The 23,273-nt window shown below is 46.6% G+C and overlaps 4 protein-coding genes across 4 annotated transcripts; 1 reads left to right on the forward strand and 3 right to left on the reverse strand.

The window, feature by feature from the left end:
• Positions 1 to 7,902: 7,902 nt before the first annotated feature.
• Positions 7,903 to 8,118, reverse strand: PtA15_11A272 (uncharacterized protein; the record flags this gene model as incomplete). The annotated part of the gene is made up of 1 exon (XM_053161163.1): positions 7,903 to 8,118. The coding sequence occupies one exon, from the start codon at positions 8,116 to 8,118 to the stop codon at positions 7,903 to 7,905; it is 216 nt and encodes a 71-aa protein (XP_053025137.1).
• A 2,891-nt stretch (positions 8,119 to 11,009) lies between these two features.
• On the reverse strand, positions 11,010 to 11,423 carry PtA15_11A273 (uncharacterized protein; the record flags this gene model as incomplete). Its single annotated transcript, XM_053161164.1, has 3 exons — positions 11,010 to 11,152; positions 11,232 to 11,318; positions 11,396 to 11,423. The coding sequence occupies 3 exons, from the start codon at positions 11,421 to 11,423 to the stop codon at positions 11,010 to 11,012; spliced, it is 258 nt and encodes an 85-aa protein (XP_053025138.1).
• Positions 11,424 to 16,576: 5,153 nt separating this feature from the next.
• On the reverse strand, positions 16,577 to 16,753 carry PtA15_11A274 (uncharacterized protein; the record flags this gene model as incomplete). The annotated part of the gene is made up of 1 exon (XM_053161165.1): positions 16,577 to 16,753. One exon carries the CDS (start codon positions 16,751 to 16,753, stop codon positions 16,577 to 16,579), a length of 177 nt encoding a protein of 58 aa, XP_053025139.1.
• Positions 16,754 to 16,836: 83 nt separating this feature from the next.
• PtA15_11A275 (uncharacterized protein) lies at positions 16,837 to 18,318 on the forward strand (the record flags this gene model as incomplete). The annotated part of the gene is made up of 6 exons (XM_053161166.1): positions 16,837 to 16,975; positions 17,147 to 17,397; positions 17,476 to 17,803; positions 17,883 to 18,054; positions 18,136 to 18,210; positions 18,279 to 18,318. The coding sequence occupies 6 exons, from the start codon at positions 16,837 to 16,839 to the stop codon at positions 18,316 to 18,318; spliced, it is 1,005 nt and encodes a 334-aa protein (XP_053025140.1).
• Positions 18,319 to 23,273: the final 4,955 nt, after the last annotated feature.

The following is a 23,273-nucleotide window of genomic DNA, read 5'->3' on the forward strand; positions in this document are numbered from 1 at the left end:
ATCAGAACCATCAGTAAATATCACCAAGTCGGACACCGGGTCTATGCTGTCGAGAAAAGATACTATAGCCCTTTTTACCTCTTGTTTGTTGCCCCTATTGATGTCAAGTTCCATTTTCCTCCCCAAGGTCCAGGGAGGAAAGTCCTCAAGTATGAAGTTCACCGTTTCCAACTCCCTCGCCGCCACGACGGCCAGCTTCTCCCGATTTAGGGATGAGTGGACTGGACTAGGAAAGGGCCTAGCCGTCCACAACAATTCCGTCCGGATTTGCTTCTCAATTGCCAACAATGTTGCAGGGCTGTTACTAGCTTCTGGTGATCCGATCCATGGTTGGCCGAGGAGGTGGCCGTGCTGTGGATCAGTTGAGAGGCGCGGAAGTTTCCCCAAGTGAGGTCAATGGTTGTCTTAGACCCCCGGCTGGAAAGGAAAGTGGGAGTGTCTTTTTCAGAAACAAGCCTGTACCCGTGCTTTCCGCAAAGTGAGACCAAGGACTTAGCTTCCTTATGTATGTGGGGGTATCCTGGAGGGTTCCAGAGTTGGTGGTGGAGGTTGGAGTCCATTCCAATGACTGATGTGACCCGCCGGTCGTTGGATAAGCCTAACCATTCCCAAAGTTGGTCCACTCCTGTGGTTGTGCCTGGAGGATTATAAACATTGAGGACCCGCAGCCGGGTCCCGGTTAGCAAAACAATTTCTAACACAAGAAAAAACTTACTGTTGCCACCCAGGACTTTGATATCCTGGGAGGCAATGGATTTCCGGACGTAGGACACAACCCGATGTTTGTCCTTGAGATCCTTTGGCTGGTGTTCCGGGCTGTAGAAGGTCCACCACGCTTTGTGGTCAGGCGGTAAACAAGTCAGTGGGTTAATCCAAGGCTCCTGTAAGATAAGAGAAAACGCCAAGGCCGGCTCAGAATTGAGAATACTATAAGTTGTTGCTCGACTATTGTGGCAGTTCAACTGCACAATAAAAGAGGGCAAAAAAGTTTCATTGCTTGAAACAAGAGGAGGAGTGTCTACAACAGAATTACTAGGACAAATTTGTGTTAGTTTAGGGTCTAAATTACTCATTTTGGAGATGTTTTTTGGAAAGTAGCCATGCCTGCTTTACCTCACACGCCTTATCAAAAGGCGTGTGGGTTTCCCAAATGCCCTTCCCTTTCCCTGCGTCCCTGCAAATCACACACTGTTTCCCTGCCACGGTTGTTGCGTCCTGACAGTCTCTTGTCTTGTGTTTTTTGCCACACTTGCCGCATTTTGGTTCCGCCCGGCACCACTTTCCAAAGTGGCCCATCTGCAAGCATTTGAAACACTGCGGTGGAAGTTTCTTGAAGCAGCCATTTAAAAACAATCCTCTCTGTTTTACCAGGAGATCAGCTACCAATGGGTCAGCAAGAGCAATGACGACTGTACCAGCTTGGCGGGGGTTGAAGGGGTCCCTGGAACCACCCAACCATTGCATCTTGAAGATCTTTTTGGCCAAAAAATTGTTGTCCGACGCGATGGAGATCCTGCTGGTCGCCGCGTCAACGTTGAAAGTCCGGGGTGTCCCATGGGCTAGAACTGAATAGGTACTTGGCGACGCTTCTAAGTCGGGGTGCACCTGTTTACTCCATTTGTGTTTGTTGCGATTCAGCCATTCCTTCTGCTGACGGTTCTTAGAATAAAAGGAGACATCACCGGATGGAAGGAATCGGACGGCCTTCACCGAGACCCTTTTGCCCTGAACCGTTGCGTTCATTTTGTCTAAAACCTCATTGACCTTCCTGACAGTAATCTCGGCGCCCACTTCCTTCAACGGGGCAGTGCCAGTCCTTGCGTGAATGATGGTGAGTCCAAGTCGGGCCGCGACCATCTCGGTCTTGGTCGGAGGGGGGGGTGGGGCTTTCGGCTTGGCTGCAGTCGTTGCGTATGACTTGACCGGTGCTGGTTGTTTGCGCGGCAATTGCCCTGCCTCGATGGTTGTGACGCGTCCTGGGAGCTCTCGAAGGTCCGCCATCGCGCGTTTCATCTCCTGCAAGGTCTGGCGCATTTCCTCCATAGCTAGTTGGACCATGCGCTTCTGCTCCGCTTCGCTGTCCAAGAGTTGAAGTAGCAACGTCATGAGCATCGCATCCAGAACGAGTTTTCCATCTTGAGTTTGGTTTTCTGGGCGGGCCAGAAGGGATCGGAGGAATGAAGCCGGCGTGGGCTCGGTCGCTGGAGTGGCATGGGGCGCTGGCAGGCGGGTTTCGGGGAGTCGGCGCGGTTCGGAGGCAGAGGTCATGACGATATCAGGCGACGCGTCGTTGGCGGCATGCGCGTCCCGGGGATTGTGAATCGAGTCCGAGAGGACCTGAACTGATTCAGAACGAATACCGGGAGGGGGGTCGAGGGGGGGGGGGGGGGGGGGGGGGGGGGGGGGGGTCGCCAGTGGGCATGGGGAAAGAGAAGTTCTGTCAGAGGCGGGGGGTGTGTTTTAGGATTTGGGGTGTGGGGGGTGGATTTTAAAAATTCGAGGTGGTTGCGGACAGAACTGATGACACGATATCAATAAACTCATTCCATTTGGTTTGAAGGTGTATGTATCGCATCGTCCGCCATCCAAGATTTCAGCTCCCTCCAAACCTCTCATCTGTCTAGGCTATGAGGACCACTCAGATGCGCTTCGGTTCTTTGATTCAACTTGGCGACATGTGGTGATCAGCCAAGATTTCTCGCCAACCAAGATCGCATTTGCTTACAACTCATCTGCTGCTGTCACCAAGCCTCCGGACACTCTTCCCCAAGCAGTACCTCAAGGAGTCAACTCTTCCAAGGATAATTTAACCATATCAATTTCATCTGGCGAAAAAGATACTGTTTCAGTAAATAAGCGTGTTATCGATGTTGTCAATAATCCTTGTCCTCCTGTGGTTCCCTCCAGACTACCAAGCCCATCTCCTCGAAGACCTCCATCTCCGAAGAACTCGATGACTGCACAACCCTCCAGTTCTGCAGTTGATCGCCCTCCAAGCCCAAAAGTCTCAAATCAATCTACTCCTGATGCACCGGTCCCAAAAGCCGCCCCAATTAAGAAAACCAAGGATCGTTTTGCTCTGGTGCCTGCGAACCTGCCTCCCCCCAAGGTAATCATTGGCGATGTGGATTCGAGAAACATTGTGTCAGGATCGCGACAACGCATCACCAAAGCTGCGGCCACAACAACCGTTCCTCCAGCGGTTGTTGATCCTCCCAAAGAATTACTGTTGTTGCATTTTGACTTTCCGGAATATCTCTTTTTGACTGGAACCGTCACGATCAAAGAAGCTCTTGGTAATCATGATGAGATGGTTGGTTGGAAAGAAGCAATGGCAAAAGAATTTCATTCTCTCTCGTCCAAGAACACTGGCACATTGGTTCCTCCACCCGATAATGACAAAGTTATCGGTGGGATGTGGCTACTTGGTCGAAAGAAAAATGAGTTTGGCAAACTTCTTTGGTTCAAAGCTTGATGGGTATGTTTTAGTAATCACCAAGTTCATATGCTCCACTATTTCGACACCTACGCTTCGGTGGCAAGGAACAAATCCTTCAAGCTTCTCCTTACAATTGCTGTCAACAGAAGCTGGGTTGTGTTTCAGTTTGACGTTGAAACAGCGTTTCTCTACGGTGAAATCAATGCTCCGGTGTATGTGGCTCAGGTCGAGGGGTTTGAAGAGCCAGGAAAGGAGAATTGGGTTTGGTGCTTGAACAAATTGCTCTACGGTACAAAGCAGGCTCCGCGTCAGTAGCGAAAACATTTAGTCGGTACCCTTACTAGTCTTGGTATGATCTTGTCTCCGCTGGATGAATTGTTATTCTATGACGACATGCGTTCAATCTTTCTTCACATGCATGTCGATGATGGTTTTATCATTGGGAAGGATCGAGCGGCAGTCCTCAAGCTAATCAAAGATATTAAGCAAACCTACACTATCCAAGTAGAGGAATGGCCTTTGCAACACCTCGGCTATACGCTTGACTGAAAGGAGGACGGATCTATCCATGTCAATCAAGCTGACTTTATAAAGAAGATCCTTTTTGATTTCAACATGCACGACTCAAATCCAGTCAGAGCGCCGGCGCCGGTAGACTTACACAAGATAGTGGCATCGGATGCTCCGGCATTTCATCAGAAGGTCTACCAAAAAGCTGTGGGCATGCTCAACTACCTCGCACTTCACACTTGCCCCAATATAACGTTTGCAACCAATCTTTTGGCTCAATTCACCAGTAATCCTAATGAGGCACACTGGTTGGCTATCAAACACTTGCTTAGATATCTGTGAGGAACATTGAGAATGGGAATCCACTATACTCAGGCAACCGATCCGGATTAAAAGGTTCCACAATACTAAGAGGTTTTATTTCCGCATTAGGACTTTGGTCTATCTGACAATCTCAGAGACTTAGAAAGAAAGAAAACAAATAATGTACCTAAGAGCGGAACTATTGCCGGCTCTGGTATGAGAATGAAGTAAGATTGGAAGGGACTGCTTGAGCAGCTTGAGCCACGTGATCGTGGTGATGGAGCTTCTGCCTGTGTACAGCAGCTGAATCTAGAGTCAGTGCCTGAATTCCGGGAGGAATCTGGGAGATATGAGTTATCTCTTACTTATGCTCGATCAGGCTTGATGCTTTAGCGTCCGCCAATACGAGTGCGAAGCAAGCTGGAACTGCTGTAGTCTATAACACATGCAGTTCTCTCAGTCAGTGACTGGCAATGCTTTATGAGGCTCTGCATTGATAGACTTACCACTCGTTGAGCTGGAGATCCTATCGATGAGGCTGGAACCGTTGCGGTCTGAGTCGGCTTCGGGCGTAAGCTTGCTGCAATAAGATTATTAATCTTTTGATCAGCTGCTCGCTCCTCAGCTTGTGACGAATCCAAGGAGCACTACTTACCTTTTCGGTGGTGTGCTTCTCTTGGATCGCTTAGGCTCTTCGTCGTGTGGAGACGTGGCTAGAAGGAAAGGAACAAAGTTTCAGCTTCTCGCCTACTCCTATTGTCTGAGAGTCACATGCATATGCATGGACCTATGGGTCGCGCGGACTCACCATTCCCCCTTGCGGGGTTTGGGTTTCGCTCCTTGCGCTTCCTTTGCTCTGGGGCGAGCCCTGAGTCTTGACACGGATGAAGGTCTTTGTGGCTGGGAAGATGCGGACTATGCAACATCTCTAGTTACCAAGAAATCAACGTCTGGTTATGTCATTACAATGTATGGTAATCCAATTTGCTGGTCAACCAAGAAACAACCAGTGGTTGCTCAATCAACCACTGAGGCAGAGTTTGTAGCAATAAACCAATGTGCCAAACAACTTCGGTGGGTGACCAATTTGCGACTGAATTTGCGCATCAAGATCAAGGCTCCGATCATGAAGAACAATAATTCAGGAGCAGTGACGATCAGCAAGGAAGCCCAATTGAATGAAAATACCAAGCATATTGAAGTCCGGTTCCAGTATGTTCTTGAGCTAGTGTTGAAAAAGCAACTTATCATACAGCAAGTGTCCACCCATGAGATGATAGCTGATGGGCTCACAAAACCTCTTGGTTTCATCAAGCTGGAAAGCTCTTGATCTCAACTTCACCTTACAGATGCAGATTTAAGGAGGAGTGTCAATTAAATAACTCTGACCTGCGGCGAAGTACCTCGGGTTAAGCTGAAGATGCATAAGAGATTATGCAATATCATCAGATGAGTTGAGCTTGAGCCACGCGGCCCCTTTTGTGGATCCTCAGACTTGAGAAGAACTACAATCATCAATTCGCTTTCGCACCCGCTATCCCTTCACTGTTGACCAATCCTTTCTGCCAACACTCTAGTATCCAATCATTTGACTCACACAGACAACACAGATTCAGGAGGAGCTTGGTTATAACTCAAGTGGAGGTATACTCGGTCTCCAACTTTCTCATTCATTCGCTGTTTGTCTGTGTGTGCTATTTTTATTGATCTTGTTTTTTTCCCATCCTAGGCTTGTTGTTATTTTCCCTTATTCTCCTATCAAAATCGCCGTGTCTAGTTTTTGAGTCTTAGTTAGGTCTAGAACATAGAAGGTACTTAATGATTTCACTCTTTTATTCTCATCAAGTCATCAAGCTTATGTTTCTGTTTATTATTGTTAAGTTTCTTACTACTATTAGCTTTTTGATATCTGCTGCAATAAAATACTTGACCTAGAATTCCTACAGCTTAACTAGCATTATCATGAAACCTGCAACTATGAGGAGTCAGAGAAATCAAAGTAGAACAAACCAAGTGACAAGTGTAACTCAAGAGCTGCTGGAGTCAAATTTTCTCACATGCATTACATGAAAGTATTTTGATTAACAAATTAAACAATTTATATTTACTCGAGAAAAAGGCGGCTGCGCCGCTGCAGGGACCAGGTGTCCAGCTCAGCTGTTTACTCTGTGGCAGTAAAGTGAATGCATGTACCATGAGTTTTTCAGGTGACTAAGACACAATGCCGTTCAGCTTTTGCATGGGTTGGTACTTATCATTAGCATGTCCCTAGGGTCATTTTAGACCAAGTGGTCCAATATTTTCATATGTTATTCACATCACAACTAATTAGCCTCAATGTCTTATCACCAATCAAATATTTGCTTTGTAAAAATTTCTGCCAGTAGTGACTGGCACAGAGAGTACACTGCAGTCAAATATTGATGGTATAAGTTCTTGGTTATCATGTTTCATCTGGGAATGAAAATGTGGTTGGCACCTCATTTCATTGGAAATCATCTTGATGATCATATTCACAGCGGTTTAGGTTTTGATAAGCAGAGGGGAAAGTATGCTTCTTTCCTGCAAACTCTGATTCCCAAAAGGGATGATGCACACTTTTGGAGTTCCTGTTTTGCTCCAGTTGGGCCACTTTTTGCTCCCAGGAGAAAACATCCTGAGTGTTTTACTCCAGCTGCATGTACAGAACAGCGCAGTGGACTCATGCGCAGCCAAAAACTACTTGAGGTGGTTGTTGAACTAACAGGTGAAGCTGTGGCCTTGGTGCTTCTCTGATTCATGCAGCTTGGTGAAGGAGCCCTGGAACTGTTTGGGAAAATTCTGGCAGACTTGCCATTCTGGTTTGGGTAGCACATGTCACCTAAGGCTGGAACACTGGCTGCACCTAACACTGCCTGGGGTGTTCTTTAAATCATCCACATGTGGAGCAGTCTGCAGAGTGATATTCAAGCAAGTGGAGCCAGAGAAAGTCAGATCTGATCAGATAATTCTTTTAAGAACATGCTTGTAGAAGTAACCACTTGACTGGACAGAATAAAGCCAAGGCAAGATCAATTTTAGCTCAAAAGATCCATACACAGACAAAGGAGGAGAAAGAGCTCAGGCCAACACAGCCTCACCAAGGACACACATTTCTTCCTTCAGCTGCTTGGTCTTCAGCCATCCCCAGGTGGAATGGAGCTTGATATCTTTGTGGAGGAAGTTCTATTTGTGCAGGATTCCTGCAAGAAAGGTGGTGATGTCATCACTGCCAAATTCAGCTGGATCCCAGTCTCTGGGAGCACCTAGCCCTCCTTGACACAAAACACTGAAATATTTAACACCCACATGTCCACAAGACACCATCCCTAGTCCCGCCCCAAAACATGCACACAGCAACTCCTGCTGTAAACAGATCTGCTTGAATTCTGGAGCAGCACCCGGAAGAATCAAATTAAGATTGCAGAGTATTCCTGTAGAAGAAAAGAGACAACATTACATTTATATCTTGATATTATAAACATAGGTTGTATGTACTTTAGTTACTGTTCTTTGATACCAAGATGGTTGGAGAGATTGTAGAGTCAAATGGCCTCGACATCAGCCCAGATGTCAGCCTTATTGAGGTATCCCATGTTGTTGGCCGAGTTAAGTTTGCCCCTGAATACCGGTCAACGGACAGTGTAGTTGTTTTTATTGGGTTCAGGGATGAGGAGGGTGTTGTTGCCGATGTACAGGCCCTTAGAATTGGGACCTTTGACAACGGGCCAGGCAGTTCCTAGAGGGTCCAGGTCCTTGCTGAGCGTGAGAAGGGGTGCGGCATCAGTGTTAAGGTTGGCAGCAATACCCATGCTGATGATGATCCTTTGGAGCCTGATGCTGCACATGCGACTGCAAGCTCAATTTGGATGGCTTTGGTCTTGAGGTTGAATGTGTCTCTGGCCTCGGGGGCCGAGGGGGACTCGATGAAGCAAAAGAGCCCGCCGAGCGGCTGCTACTGCTGCTGATTGCTTTAGTTGGTGTCGTGGTGGCTCTGACAGCGTCTTTGGGCCGCGACGTTGGGGATCGAGATGGGCAGCGGCTTGCAGGCGCAGCCAATATGTACGAGTGTAAGGAGGTTTATAAGATATTCTAACTAACAATGATAGGGGATATGGTAATAGGAGAGGTGTGAGACAGATAGATTAATCCAAGTTTATTAAAGCCTCTGAATCACAAAACAAAAATTCAAGGGTTTCCCCCACAAATATCCAAAAATTTAAAAAAAAAAATCAAGGGTTTCCCCTCTACAACTTCCAGAAAAAAAACATAAAGGGTTTTCCCTCTACAAATGCCAAAACAACAAAAAAAAAAAATTTACAACAAAAAAAATACAACTATAACCTGCAACCAGCCACCTAACATCAGCAAGCTGATGCACCATGGCCCACTGTCCATCCCTGTCTAGCAGGGTTAAAAAACAGTGAGAGGATGACCCCCAGCGCGCCGCATTGAAGGCATTATGCAAAGGGGGGCCAACGAGTTTAGCCCCTCAAACTGCGCAAGTGCAACAGCGGAGGGGGTGAGGACAAACCACACGCTGGAAGTACAGCGGCAGAGGATGCCCTGGGGATTATCCAAACTCAAGGGCACCTCTTTTATACACGTTCCAGTTCCCCCAGCAAACTCGCATTGGCTTCCTCAACTTGGCCCTGCATGCCAAGTGCATATCCTTGGCGACGATGCCACCGCCACGCCGCTGATGCATCTTTGACCCGCGCGGCAGTAACTTAATATGGATGCAAACTACACACCCGGACAAATCGGGGAAAGCCGCGGCGCCATGCTCAGCTTGGCGTCACGGTGATAGGGGGCGGGGCGCCCAAGGCCAGGTGGCGTCAGGACCCACATCAGGTTGTTGTAAGCCACGCTGGGCGCCTTCGGGTCGCCCGTCCCGCAGGCCAACCCGTCGTGATGGTCGGGCAGGCGTCATTCCCTTGCGCTGCGGTGGCGCTGCCGACATGGGAGGTCCACATCAGGCACCCGCACACACCGGTCATCGAGTGGATACATAACCCACTCAATGACTGGCACACACCGGTCATTGAGTGGGTCTCAGCCCGCTCGATGACCGGCACACACCGGTCATCGAGCGGATACATAACCCACTCAATGACCGGCACACACCGGTCATCGAGCGGATACATAACCCACTTGGTGACTGGCACACACCGGTCATCGAGTGGATACATAACCCACTCGATGACCGGCACACGCCAGTCATTGAGTGGCTCTCAGCCCGCTCAATGACCGGCACACACCGGTCATCGAGTGGATACACAACCCACTCGATGACCGGCACACACCGGTCATTGAGTGGATATATCCCACTCTTACTGAGTCCCTATGCATTCTCAACCTATAGAGGATCATAATTTGAAAATGATTCTATATCTCAAAAATTATCTTATGAATCTAAAGCATTATCCACTTTTAGAAATCAATTTTGATAAAGATCACAGCTAAATAATTGATATCTTTCTGAATAAAATGTTGATTGTTCCCCTTTGGGTATATCCTTGTCTTGTCCTTTTTTGATTTTCTGTGATCTTTAGTGTTGATTAATTAACCATTTGATCAATTTTTGATCGTCCCTCTTTTTGGATGTACCTTTTGCTCATTCCAAATTACAAAAAAATTGATTTTTCCAGCCAAGTTTGGGAACTATTTGGTCAATTTTCTCCCTGCATGTTTCAAAGCTGCACTGCTTAACTCCTGAGCCAAACCCATGAATCATCATGAGCAGATTTGAGCTCAAAACAACACTCTGTAGTGGGTGTGTGATCTTGCCAAGCAAGGCCATGACAGCCCTTGGCATGAGTTGATTATGTGCTACAACGGTGGGCTGTTAAATTTACACATAGCTGTAGCATATCATAAAATATCAAAAACAATAGTTAGCTAAACGTAGCCTTGAGGGATAAATGACTACCCCTGAAAACAGCAGTTACAGGCTGGCTTTTGCAAATGCAGCCTGAAACACATTGTTAAAGTATTGTAAATTATTGAAAAATTTATGATATTTTATTCATTTTATAACAGGGAAATTAAAATGAGATATAAGGGGTAACCTGCAGGATTAGTAGTAAAATGACTGCTAACACATATAAATTTGTTGTTACACACCCACACAGACTCATAGTCCAAAACTTTCAGGAATTCTTCAATGTTGCATATTAATTGAGCTGATAAACTATTTGCAATGGTGTTTCACCAGAGAATGAAATATAAGGGGTGTGCAAAGGGCTTGGTAGGAAAATGGCCGCAAACTGTATCACTTTTTGCATAAGAAACCAAACAAGATGGGGAATTTTTTTTGATCAATTTTGGAGATTCCAGAAGTAATTCTTGGTTTTCTGGTGGTTTTTCCAATTGTATACCAGTGCAGCAAGACAACCATTTCTCTTGAGACCCTGCAGCGGCGCAGCCGCCTTGGCCTCTAGTAAAATAATAAAAGAAATGGGTAGGGATAGGTCACCAGCAGTAGGATGTTTAAAACTATACGAAATGTCTATTGAGGTGAGAAGAATATGATGCGTAGAGTGGGGGGGGGGGGTACCCCCAGGAACCCGGGGGGATGGCAATTGTCCGTGGGGCTGGGTTGCTCTGGAAAATTCAGGGCAATTTTTTTGGCAATGGTTTTGTTTTGTTTTGTTATGGAAGATACATGGTATAGCTGCTAATTCACATGAGAATGCTGATGAGCCAGTCAATTAAGGATGGAAATTGTCCGTGATTTTTACGCCATCAGTGGAGATAACCAGTCCGTCAAATGCCGGGCAAATCCGGACATGTAGCAGAACGTCTGGTCAAACAGGAATTCCAGGCACTCGTACGGACTCAAGGGTTGCCGACAGGCGTTGAAGTAACACCCGTGGTGGACTGGTGTAGAAAAATAAATACAATGGGTCAGGCTTCCCGTGCAGAGGCATTGCTTCGCAAATGTGGGAGGATAATGTACCCTTGAGGGGGGACACCTGGACGGCCAAGAGCTCAAAGGGAACATCGCTTTTGATAATGTGCCATTGAAGCGCCGGCACATCTCTGCCTACAAGAACAGACGACAAACGGAAAGGTTATCAATCATGCAAGACGCTTGTTTGTCGCGCAGCACCGGACACTTACCTCCAGTTCCGCCACCGGGGTTGACCATGTACGGAAAGATCTTAGAAACCTAGATTTCGAAATAAATACATAAGTTTTTGTGTGAAGGAAATGGAATGGAGCTCAGCCGACTGGTTCAGTCGCAGGTGGTGGTGGTGGTGGTTAGTTTTGGCTTGGTTCAAGATGAGGAATCAGTTTGGCAAATTTGGTTGGGATGGGATGCACAAGGTGACGGCGAGGACAAATGGCTGATTAGATGATCTTCAACTTTGAGCTGGTATGAGGCTCAAGGGCTAATCTCAGCCTCTGCGCGGGGTAAGGTTGTGGTGGTGAACGTATGCTTGCACCTTGGCAACTGCGTTGATGGGGCGCGGAGTAAAGATCATTGATCTGCGAGTTCAAGGTCAAGGTGTTGCAGGTTGAAAATTTTCTGTTGGGCTAAGGGGGCCTGAGGATTGGGCTTAAAGCAACGGTTCAACACTTCGGCGGGGTATGGGGAGCTGTATATTGAGATTATGGGTGAACAGATGGTCATACTTGAAACTTAAAAACGAGGAGGCTTGCTGCTGTGAAGGCCGCGGAGGGCGTGGGTGGCATCAAAACCGTTGGAGGCGCGTTGGGCGGTGAGGTGATTGGGGCTGATTGGTTGCGTAGGGTCAATAGCAAGGCAGTGAAGGCAAGAGGGCAGCGTCTTGACCAGGCGAGTGATATAAAAGGAGAGCGTTATCCAAGGGTATTTTTCCCAGGGCAATTGGGGATGCTGCAATTCCAGCTATCCATTGTCCTCAACCCCTCCGCTGTTGCGCGTGCACAGTTTGAGGGGCAAAGAGTGGGCCCCCCACTGGTCAGCAGCCTTTGCTGCGGGCCGGGGGCCTTCATGTCCAACCTTTTTGACCCGTGCACTTGACACGGGCTGGAGGTTGAGCCTGGGCGCACAGCACTGCTGATGCTGGAAGGCTAGGTTAAGAATCTAGATTGCTACATTTTTTTGATTCATAATGATTGAGGAAAAGTTGTGGATTTTGCATTGGTTTTTTGTACAATGGGGAAACCCAAGATTTTTTTTTCTCATTTTGTGTGTTTACAGGGGGAACCCTTGTCAGCCTTAGAGTCAACTCAGCTGACCTAAAGTCTGCCTTTTTCTACTTTTTACATATGAATTACTTCATATCTTTTTCATCTTAAGAGATAACCTTGTTTTGACTTCAGATTCTGTTTTCTCATGCAATTTTAACCCTAGTTACAACTTATCATTTCTTTGTAACCCTACTCTTTCCCTAAGTTCTTGTGTCAGCCTGAGAGTCAGTTCCTCCAATTGGGTCCCGCGACTCAATGAATTACGATTGAGTCCCGCGACTCAATGAGAGTTATGGCGCGCATGCGCAGTTGTGATGTGGCAGCGCTACCAGGCGATTGAGTCCCGCAACTCAATGAATTATGATTGAGTCCCGCGACTCAATGAGAGTTATGGCGCGCATGCGCAGCCGTAACGTGGCAACGCTACCAGGCGCGCCAACCACTTGTACATGGGTAATTATGTAAGCAAACTGTGAAAATTTTCGTAGTCAGGATCCCCCTTGCCTGAGGCGGATCCACAGACTTCAGCACACCAGAACCACCACCCAGATAACCCCAGGATCACCACCAAAGAGTTTACAACACTCCCAGTATACCTACCGTCACAGGCGCCTAGGATATTGACAGTAAATAAACTCTTTCACTGAACCTTGTTTATCTCAAAGGTACAACTCTGTGTCTTGCTTGATCTGCTCTTTTCTGCTGGCCTTTGCCTTCTTCTTGATCACAGGGCTGTCCCTCCAAATCTACCGGCCTTTGCCTCAATCTTGATCACAGGGCTGTCCCTTCTTATCTGTTGGCCTTTGCCTCAAATCTAGGTTACAGGGCTGTCTCTCAGGTTTCCCTTTAAGAACCTTGACTATCCAGAAGGAAGCTAAAAAATTGTGGCTGGATTAAACTTATCTAATCCAGAGACCCTCCACGTTTCCTTAGTGAGAGGAGGCTGTAGCACTTTCTAGCACAGCTTAGCAGCACTCTTCTGAAGAGTAGCATTGCCAGTGGACGTGCATTCCCACTAGAATAACCTAGTACATCTCCTTATCCTGGTCCTGTCCTATTTCTCTTTCTCTTTCTTTCTCTCTCTCTTAGTTGTATTTTCTTTATCCAAAGAAATCCAACTATTTCCCCCCTTCTTTCTTGTGTCCTGCTGTCACTAAAGAGACTCAGGCTCACAACCCTTGAGTTTTTTTTAGGGTTCTGGAAAATCTGTGTCTTTAATAAACTTGGATTTATCCTTTGTTGAAGTCATTTACTTCTTTGTTGATATAACAAATCATTATCTTTGATATGTCTGGATTGGTTGTGTTTGCAGATGTGCCAATTCTTGCAAGTTCTTAAAATATTTGAAGTCTACCTGGATTGATGGAGCCTGATGCTGGCCATTTCATGGCCACAATTCAAGGAGGCTCTGTACTGATTCCTGGATTTGCAGCGGCGGAGCTGCCTTGGCCTCTAGTGTAGTATAAGTATGAGAAAATAGGTAAATGGGTGGAAAAATAGGAAAGATGTAGAGTGAATTTTAAAAAAATAAATCTCAGAAAAACAGTCAAATATGCCCATGAAAAACTATTGACAGGGTAATCATTACCATAGAAAGATACAGGAAAAAGAATGAAGGATGGTGCTTGAAGAAAAAAAGATGAAATGGATCAAAGACACTTGAATATATTGATGAAGTAATTGAGAAAGATAGGTTGAACAATTTCTGCTCAGGATCACTAACTAAGAATTCAAATTCTTGTTTTAGCTTGGGTAAATTTTTCATCAATTCATTCAGTTGATTTGTAATATGATTGTACATTGTGTATTTTGAATACTCTTCCAACCTGTTGCTTTGTTCATTTTTTAATTGTTCATAAGCATTGAGTTTTTCCAACATTCTGCTCCAAAGGAGCATTCCTATCTCTTTGCGGAAATTCGCCGGTGCCTCATGAGATTTTCCCCTGGTCATGAATTTTGATGCATAATGAGAATAATACAAAAGCATATGTTTCCATTCCAAAGTAGTGTGAAGAATGCAGTGCAGTTGAAATCTGGGTTTAAAATCAGTGGTATCCTCATTGTATTCCTTGAATTCTGGTTCATTGATGTAATCTGAGCCAATCCTCTCATGAATGAACATCAAAGCAGGAGCTCTGTAATGCAAAACATCCACAAATTCATCCATGTTGTATCCAGGAGGGAGATGTGGGTCAAAATAGAATTTCCTCATTTCCATCAATTCACCTTTCACTTGTAGAAAGAACTCCTTTTTTTTGGACTTGCTTGGGCTTTCGTTTTCTAATTCTGCCTCAATGAATTTTCTCACTTTCCGCATAAAGTGAATATGCTCAATCATGGGTTTGGAAAATTTATGTCTGATGGGTTCATTCTCCCAACACGCATCACCTTCCTGAATCCCATAGCAATCAGTGGTCAAAATAAGCAAGACAAAATCTTGCTGTTTTTTCTCAAGAGCTAAATCAGCATTTATTATTTGAAAATAAATAAAAATTGATAAATCAGCTCAAATGGCAATCCCAAATTGACAAAAATCATGATTCACTAACATTTGTACACAGTGTAAATTTGCTGCATGTGAGGATGATATTTTATTTGTTCTTCTGTGGTGGGATGGCGGTTATACTCATTCCAATACTTTGTTATTGATCTTACTACACCATCAATGTTACTTACCAACCACCTCAAGCCCCATTTACTTGAAAATCCTCTCTGAAGGTTCTTCAAAACGTGATCTTCAGCAAGGTTATATTTGCGGATGAAATTGATGGTTTCTAATATACAATTATTTCCAGCTACCCTCAGATGATGAATTGGTTTTGGATAATTTAATGTCTTCCGGTAGATCCTAAAAACACTATATATTCTTTTCCTGTATTCCTCCAATTTTTCTTTTGAAAATTGGACTTTCCATTCTGGTTGAAAAAGTATTTCCATCTGCCCATGAAGGTTTTTCAATTCTAAAACTGTTTCCCTTATTACACGAGGGTATTTAGGCTGGAAGCCCTCTACGTTGGTGCTCCAATAGTCCTTATCTAGTTGGTTGACAGACTCAATCAATGATTTCCATTCACTTTTTTTTGAATCTAACACATCAACCAGGGAAATCCAGAAATAAATAAAATAGTTAATAGACTATGATCACAGAATTGCCACTCTCAGTAAGCTCACATTGAATTTCCCCCATCCAATCTACATGGATTTCCTCGGGAAATTGAACCACAGTGACCTCCAGATTTTCTTTTTTCAGAATGCCAACAGGCATTATTCCCAAGTCACAGTCATTTTTCCTTGAGTCTACACCATTAATGAAAATTCAGTTCCACATGAAAATCCTATAAAAATATCCCAATCAGACTCACACACTCCAGATAGCTCATTGTGACTTCCCCCCACTGAAGCTAAATAGAATACAAAATTTCCATAATTAATTTGGGGAATATTTCAGCTTCATAATCCATTTACATTGTCATCCAAGTTTATTAAAGCCTCTGAATCACAAAACAAAAATTCAAGGGTTTCCCCTACAAATATCCAAAAATTACAAAAAAAAATCAAGGGTTTCCCCTCTACAACTTTTAGAAAAAAAAACATAAAGGGTTTTCCCTCTACAAATTCCAAATTCAACAAAAAAACATAATTTTACAACAACAAAAAAATACAACTGTAACCTGTAACCAGCCACCTAACACCAGCAAGCTGATGCACCGTGGCCCACTGTCCATCCCTGTCTAGCAGGGTTAAAAAACAGTGAGAGGATGACCCCCAGCGCGCCGCATTGAAGGCATTATGCAAAGGGGGGCCAACGAGTTTAGCCCCTCAAACTGCGCAAGTGCAACAGCGGAGGGGGTGAGGACGAACCGCACGCTGGAAGTACAGCGGCAGAGGACGCCCTGGGGGTATAGCACTCACAACCCCCTTGTTTATATACCCATCGGACTCAACCGTCCAGCTGTTGCCCACTCTCGCCCAACCCCACCCTCAATGCTACAGCCTGGTCAACAACGCCACCGCCACGTCCCTGCCTCACATCTGATCAAGCAATCCCGCCATTTAATCCCTGCGCCATGCTCCCCGTTGCTAAGACACTGGCAATGACCAACAAAAAATATCTGTTGTTACTTGTTACTCCATCCCCTGCGCCATCTGGGGGATGCTGACCTGAGAGAGGAGGGCGTCGATGGTCTGCTGGAGTTCCTCGGTATTGGTGCTGGTGGTTTCCTGGGCTGGTGGGGGTGGTTGGGCTGAGCCTGAGGCTGCTGCTTGCTGGGAGCGGATGAGGTGTGCGTCCGACCTGGCCATCTAATTCTGGCTTTTTTCTTTCTTTCTTTTTTTTTTTCACCCCGCTTTGACTACTTCGACCAACCAGCCAAGCCCCGCACAGGATGACCCTCTTCCGAGCCTGCCTCGATCTCCACGCCGGCCAAGTTGAGCACCACCACTCTCCCCCCTCTTCCCTCCTCACCATATCTCATCCGATTCTTCCCCAGGTCAAGCAGATCGTCGGTGGCTCATTGGACCTGCGTGAACCGGACAAGCTCAAGACCAACTTTTAATCATTGTTTGTTTGCTCATCCTCCAAGAAGAAATACGCACGCATAATCATCAGCTTGTTTTTGGGTAGACAACCGATCAAATATTATACCGACCTGTACAGATAACACCAGCTCACGGGCACCCATCTGATCAAACTAGGCCCAGCAAACGACGAGGTTGCCCGGCGAGCACTAGAATCCTGGCCGGGCCAGATCCAGGTCGGCGGAGGGATCAACCTGGAAAACGCACAGCAGTGGATCAACGCCGGCGCATCAAAGGTTTATCTCCCAAAGTCAAAGCCATCCCCACCCCAGATTCGAGCAGCTCTGGCCGCTCGAGAAATTCTTGAGACCGGGAGGGCGGTGGGAATGGACAGCGCCGTGGAAGGGATTCTTCGTCTTCTTCATCTGGTCACGGCGGAGCTCGCCTGAAAGAAACGATCACTACCCATACTGAATCAAGGAGAAATAAACTATAACGCGCACGAGATCAAAGAAAGCTTGCTTGGATTCGACGGACGTGGCGGCCCGAGTTTAATGTCTGATTTTAACGGCTTGCCCGATTCAACCACCTCAAATTATCATACCGAAAGGTTCCCTGAAGCTGGTGAGAGCTCTTCCCAGCTTTCATGGGATATGAGGACGCGGTCCTCCCCATCCCGTTCCCCATCTTACGATCCGAGTGAGCCTGCGAAATACCTCGACATGAACACTTCTGCTCACCTCGGCTCCTCAGCTCTCATCTCGTCCCTGCGTACATCAGGGGGTTCTCCCTCCAAAATCGTGGCTCATGGCGGCACTCGAGAACCTGATAAAAGTACGAGTTCTGGAAAAAAAGCAAAACTCGCCACAGATGACTGGAAATCGAGAATACCAAGCGAATCAAAAACGAGTAGGAAGTCTGATTGATATACATCATCTAACGAACCATGTGCCGAGAAGAAGGTTAACTGTCGAGCAGGAACAGATACTCTTGAGGCGTTTCGCAGTTCAAGAGTATCTTAGTAAACGTGAGATGGAAGAACTCGCGGAGAAGTTAAAAATACCAACAAGTCAATTGAGGACATGGTACGCGGATGCTTTCCTAACTTCTTTCCCGTTCTCTTGTTTTCTGTAGGGTGCTGCTTGACTGATTGTCCTCGGCATCAGGTTTGGGAATAGGAGATCAAAGCTTAAAGCTGCTGTTAGACAGAAGGCAAAGATGGAGGCGGGAATGGGGCACTTGTGAGCTTTGGAACCCAAGGCGCGCAAATAGACCAAGTATTGAAGCTAACTTGGAAAATGTTCACTAGGACTGACGCCGAACTCAGAAGCCTCAGCAAGAGAAGCTAAGGAGAAGATAGAATCCGATTCTTGCCAGCTTTGCTGAAAGATAAAAAAGGAGATTATGACTTTCTTCCTTTCCTTTCGAGTGAGGTAAAATCAACCCGAAAAATGAAGAGAAAGAATGATGTCTGTTCAACATATCATTCATCTGCAACGTTGATACTTCCTATCGAAATTGTTTAATTGAATTTCTATTGATCCTTTCGTACTTCCGCTCACCCCCAAAATCTCTTCAAAGGGAATCCCATGTCCAAAACAATATTATAGAGCTCATTATTCAACTGATCAAATTAAGTAGCTGGCTCATAGAAAACCCCGCCTGTTACATCAATTGCTCCACTTTTCTCAAGACTTGTCTCAATATTACACTTTCAGCCCCAAATAATGTTTTTCACTGTAAAAAATAGAGAACCACCTGGGCCATGTAAACAACAAACTGAGTCTTCTTGAAGCAAAAAATAAATCATTGTCCATGGTGATCTACATGTGGATTATAAGCTGTGAAGGATGCCAGCAAACAGTACCAACAGTGGGCCGCTACATTGCACTGCGCTAAACGGACACATCGCGCTAGCGTAGCGGCGCTTGTCGCAGCCCAATTATGATGTAGTGTTAGAGATTCCACGCCGCGGGCCCTATAATCAAATAGGGCCACAAAAAAGATATGGGCCCACGCAAATTCTCTTTGTCCACTGCAAGGGCTGTAATGACTGGTGAAAGTCAACCAACTGGGGTTGTGGTGTGCATGAGAGTTTGTGAAATCTTCCAAGGTGGGAAGGGTCATACAGGATGAGGCATTAGGGCTGGGTGTATTGAGCTGTATATACAGATCTCAATAGGGACACTTGATCCTTTTCCCTATTAGGATGGTTAACAATCAAAATTCTTCAGTAACAGACCACTCACCAAACCGTCTTCTGAAATTCTGCCTGTCCTCCCACTTCTCAATAGTCTTGGTAGAGATTTGGATGTGATCCTACATTATAAGACTGCCACAAATATGCTTTTGAGAATGCAAGGGAAATTGTTTTTTGTCACTTCAAACTTGAGAACATCTTTTCTGAGGGTAATCAATTATTGAATGGCTTTTGGGGCGGGTTTGGGCACATTTTGAGTAAAAATTAGTTGACGGAAACCCCTCCGGTCCCCAGATCATGAGTGTGGGTGTGACAAGGAGGGTTGAGCTTTGGACAGCAGTTGCTGTTTGCACGGTGGAGGCTGCAGAATTGTGGGATGGCATCTTTAAATTTGAAAAGGGAGGGTGGGGTGGGCTTACACCCTGCAGCGGCGTAGCCGCTTTGGCCTCTAGTATTCTGTTTAAATCTTGAGAACCTACAGGCCTCCGCATCTATTGCCGCCTCAACTTTGTTTATAAGATTTTTGTGCAATGCTGAGTGACAAATCCAGCCTTGCAGGAGCATGGCTAAGCTGAAGCTGATTTTCTTCAAGCAGAGCATCTCTGGAACTTTAGCAGGTCAATGGTACTAAACAGAAAAAAAATGGATCAATTGTTAGAATCTGGGAACACAAGGTAGAAAATAATTGATTTACAATCCACTTGTGCAACAACAAAGCCAAATCCCTATGAGTTTTTGTTTCAACTTGGAGGCTACCAGTCAGAGCGGGTTTTATGCTTTCAAAGCCAAACCCAAGACTGAAGATTACCAACACCCATACAAAATATTGGTTTGAAGATTTCCCCGCCTGCAATTTTACATACTGCTTGGAGAGCCCAGACCGACCGGCTGTCACCCAATCGATGCTGCGGGTAAATTTCAGATGAATTGCCCAGTATTTCTCGTTCAGGTAAACCTTAGCAGTACTCAAAGTGCGCCCAGACCAGAATATACGAGCTCGGCACCAAACCAATGAAACACGCAGGTTCATCTGTCTCACTGCGGCCGCAGAACTTTCAATATAAACTGTTCCGAAATCAACCGGACATTGAAGAATCAGAGCAGTTCTTGATGCTAAAACTATCAAGGCTCACTCCGGGTGCGCAGTGCCAGTTTTTCTGCGAGAAATTTTACTAAAGTTGAGACCAGGCCCAAGAGTCTGTCCAGCTTTACTATAGGCTTGATTGGCCACTGGCCGGAGTTAAAACAAGATCCCAGCCTCCCGTGGGAACGTGCAGCATTTGACTGGTTGTCAGCCTTGGAGACATGAATACATGCCCAAAATTAGACTGCCTTAATCTTGAGTTTACTAAGAGCATCCACATCAGTTCAGCCAAATAGCTAAAGGATCAATTGCTAACAGCCAAATTTAGCCACGGCACTCTGCACCGGTTGAGTCAAATCAATTGTTAAACTCATTCGACAGCGCCAACCAACCACACCTCACACCAATACCTACACCACAAGAGCGATTTCAGCTCCCTCGGACCGACAACCCGACGCCAAAGGGGCACACGTCGGGCTACCGTTTGAATACAGGGCAGCCCGTCGTCAGGCTCTCCCGAGGGTCAGTCCGCCGATCTTCTTTTGGTCAAGATGTACGGCGGACTGACCTAGGTCAAGCCACCGCCGGTCTGCCGGCCTGTTGCCGGCAGGACACTCGGTGGCTCGACCTAGTTCGATCCGTCGCCCGTCTGCCGGTCTGATGCCGGGCGGACTGTCGCTGGCTTGACCCACGCCGGGCTGACTGTCAGCCTGACTGTTAGCCGCCCACTTCCACACCCGTCAGACTGCCGACAGGTATTTCCCTGGCGTTTTACGGTTACCCGCCGGGGAACCGACGCCCCAGATTGTCAGCAGCCCGACATCATCACAGGCTGTCGGTCAGCTGCCCAGCATGTGAACTGGCAGCCCGACCGCTCAAGTGTTCTAACCAAAGCAGTCCGCAGCAGCCCACTTTTTTCCGAGTTTGATGGGAGTGATGTTGGATTCTGGTTTGAGGTTGCTATGTACTCTCTCCTCTTTGAATTTTCTCATAAAAGCTCTTCATCTTCCCTCTTTCCCCCCCCCCCCCCCCCCCCCCCCCCCCCCCCCTTGCCTGCTTCATTTGTAAAACACATTCATTCAACTATCCTCTCCACTTTCCTCTTTCCTTCATCTTCCTTTGTCTCCATCCTCTAGCAATACTTTTTGCGACTCATCACACTCATTGCAGCAAAACATCCTGCATTCAGCCCTCATCCGTCATTGTATATAGACACAAGACTCTTATTATACGTGTGTGTGGTGTGGTGAATGAAATTAATAGCTTAGTAATTATTACTACCTACCAAAAGTCAGCTACTGAGCGTTGGATTTGCAGAATCCGGACTACCAACCAATATACCTTGCTTTGGTGGTCCATTGGAGGTGCACAACTCACTGTCCAATCATTCTTGGATTGCGGATCAGGCGTCCCCCATCCGCTGCATCCGTTGCAGTTGGCAGGTTGACTTGATGGCAAACAAGTGGGTGTTCTGACTGCTGGCCCCCATCTCCAATCCTGTAATCACATACATCAGGATGGCGGCCTGACAACTGCCTGCCTATCCCATGGGGCGGGTTGACACCAAGGACGGGGCAGCCTCACTGCGGGACGCTGCCTAGCAATGTCTCAGGGATTGGTAGGAAGTATCTTGGGACGACTACGGCCTGCCCCTGCTGGCGGTCAGAAATTCAACAGCATTTGTCGGCTGGCCAACAGGGTGGCTGCAAATCTTGGCAGCACAACGGCCGCAGCCAACAAAGCTTGGCGGGGTTGGGGAGGGTCAGACTGCCTGAAAAAGCAATTAGTAACCTGAAGTTGGTGGAATGCCGTGATGTAGAGGCCAATGTGAAATTGCCGCCGTAAGCTCCAAAGGCCCACAACCTGCAACACCAACCCCCAGCGCAATAAGCCACCAACCCCCCCCCCCCCCCCACCTCCCCCTGACCGCACCCCCACACACCGGACCACCCTCTTGCCCAATTCTTGCGCCGCGCCTCCGGTACCCCCAACCCATCATCTACACAGCAAGAGAGTATCACAAATGCATTGCGTCGCGGAGGGTGGCCACCACCACTACCTCCCCTGAGCAAAGCTTCCATAAATGCAACAACTGTTATTAATACACAACAACCAATTTTGGATATTTGTCCCACATCAAAATGGCAGGATCCCACAGCCATATTCTTGCGTGTGGCCGGGGGCCTAAGAAAAGTGGGGATGAGAAAAACCCCTTTCAAGGTGTTGCTATGTCTGGGCAACAGCTGATGCGGTTACTTGAAAAACCTCTGGTCCTCAGGACTAAGGGCGGCCCTGCAACTCCCCAAAGATCAACAATGGGTATTAAGTAAGATTGCAGCCATCTCATGTTAGCGGGCCACCACAGCCTGAAATATGCCTTTAATTTAAATTATTGAGTTGTTGAGAAGAGAGCCAGAGCACCTCATCTTCACTACACTAAAGGCTGTCAAGACTTGGGCTTGTCCCAAGAGCGCAGAAAGCGCAAGGAACAAAACCCTAACCCCGCAAGGGGGAACGGTGAGTTCCTAGGCCCATGCATATGCATGCGGCTCCAAGAAAGTAGATTGATGTGTATGCTGAAACTCTGTTCCTCCCTATAGCCATGTCAACGCCAGAAGAAGAGCCCAAGCAACCAAAGCAAAGCGGAGCCCTTAAAAAGTTAAGTCACGCTTGTATAAGGTTAGCCATAGCTAGGAAAGCGCAGATGCTGATGAGTACTACATGTTCTAACAACAGCAATCTTGCAACCAACGCCAACTCAGACCTAGCCGGTTCAAGCCTCAACAATTTTATATTGGACCCCTCCATAGGAGGTGAGTCAATCGTTGCAGAAGCCTAATCACAATAAGAGAATTGGAAGCTGACTGCTTGTCACCTATGTGTTAGACAACAGCTTCCCTGGTTCCTTAGCAGCTCGGATCTGGAGTACTTGAGGTATCAAGCTCCTTTGAGCCCAAGTAAGAAGCATCTTACTCCTGATCTCTTCTACGATTGAGTCTAGGTGCTGATGCAGATATCAG

The sequence above is a fragment of the Puccinia triticina genome, chromosome 11A (assembly GCF_026914185.1).
Source record: "Puccinia triticina chromosome 11A, complete sequence".
NCBI lineage: Eukaryota > Fungi > Basidiomycota > Pucciniomycetes > Pucciniales > Pucciniaceae > Puccinia > Puccinia triticina.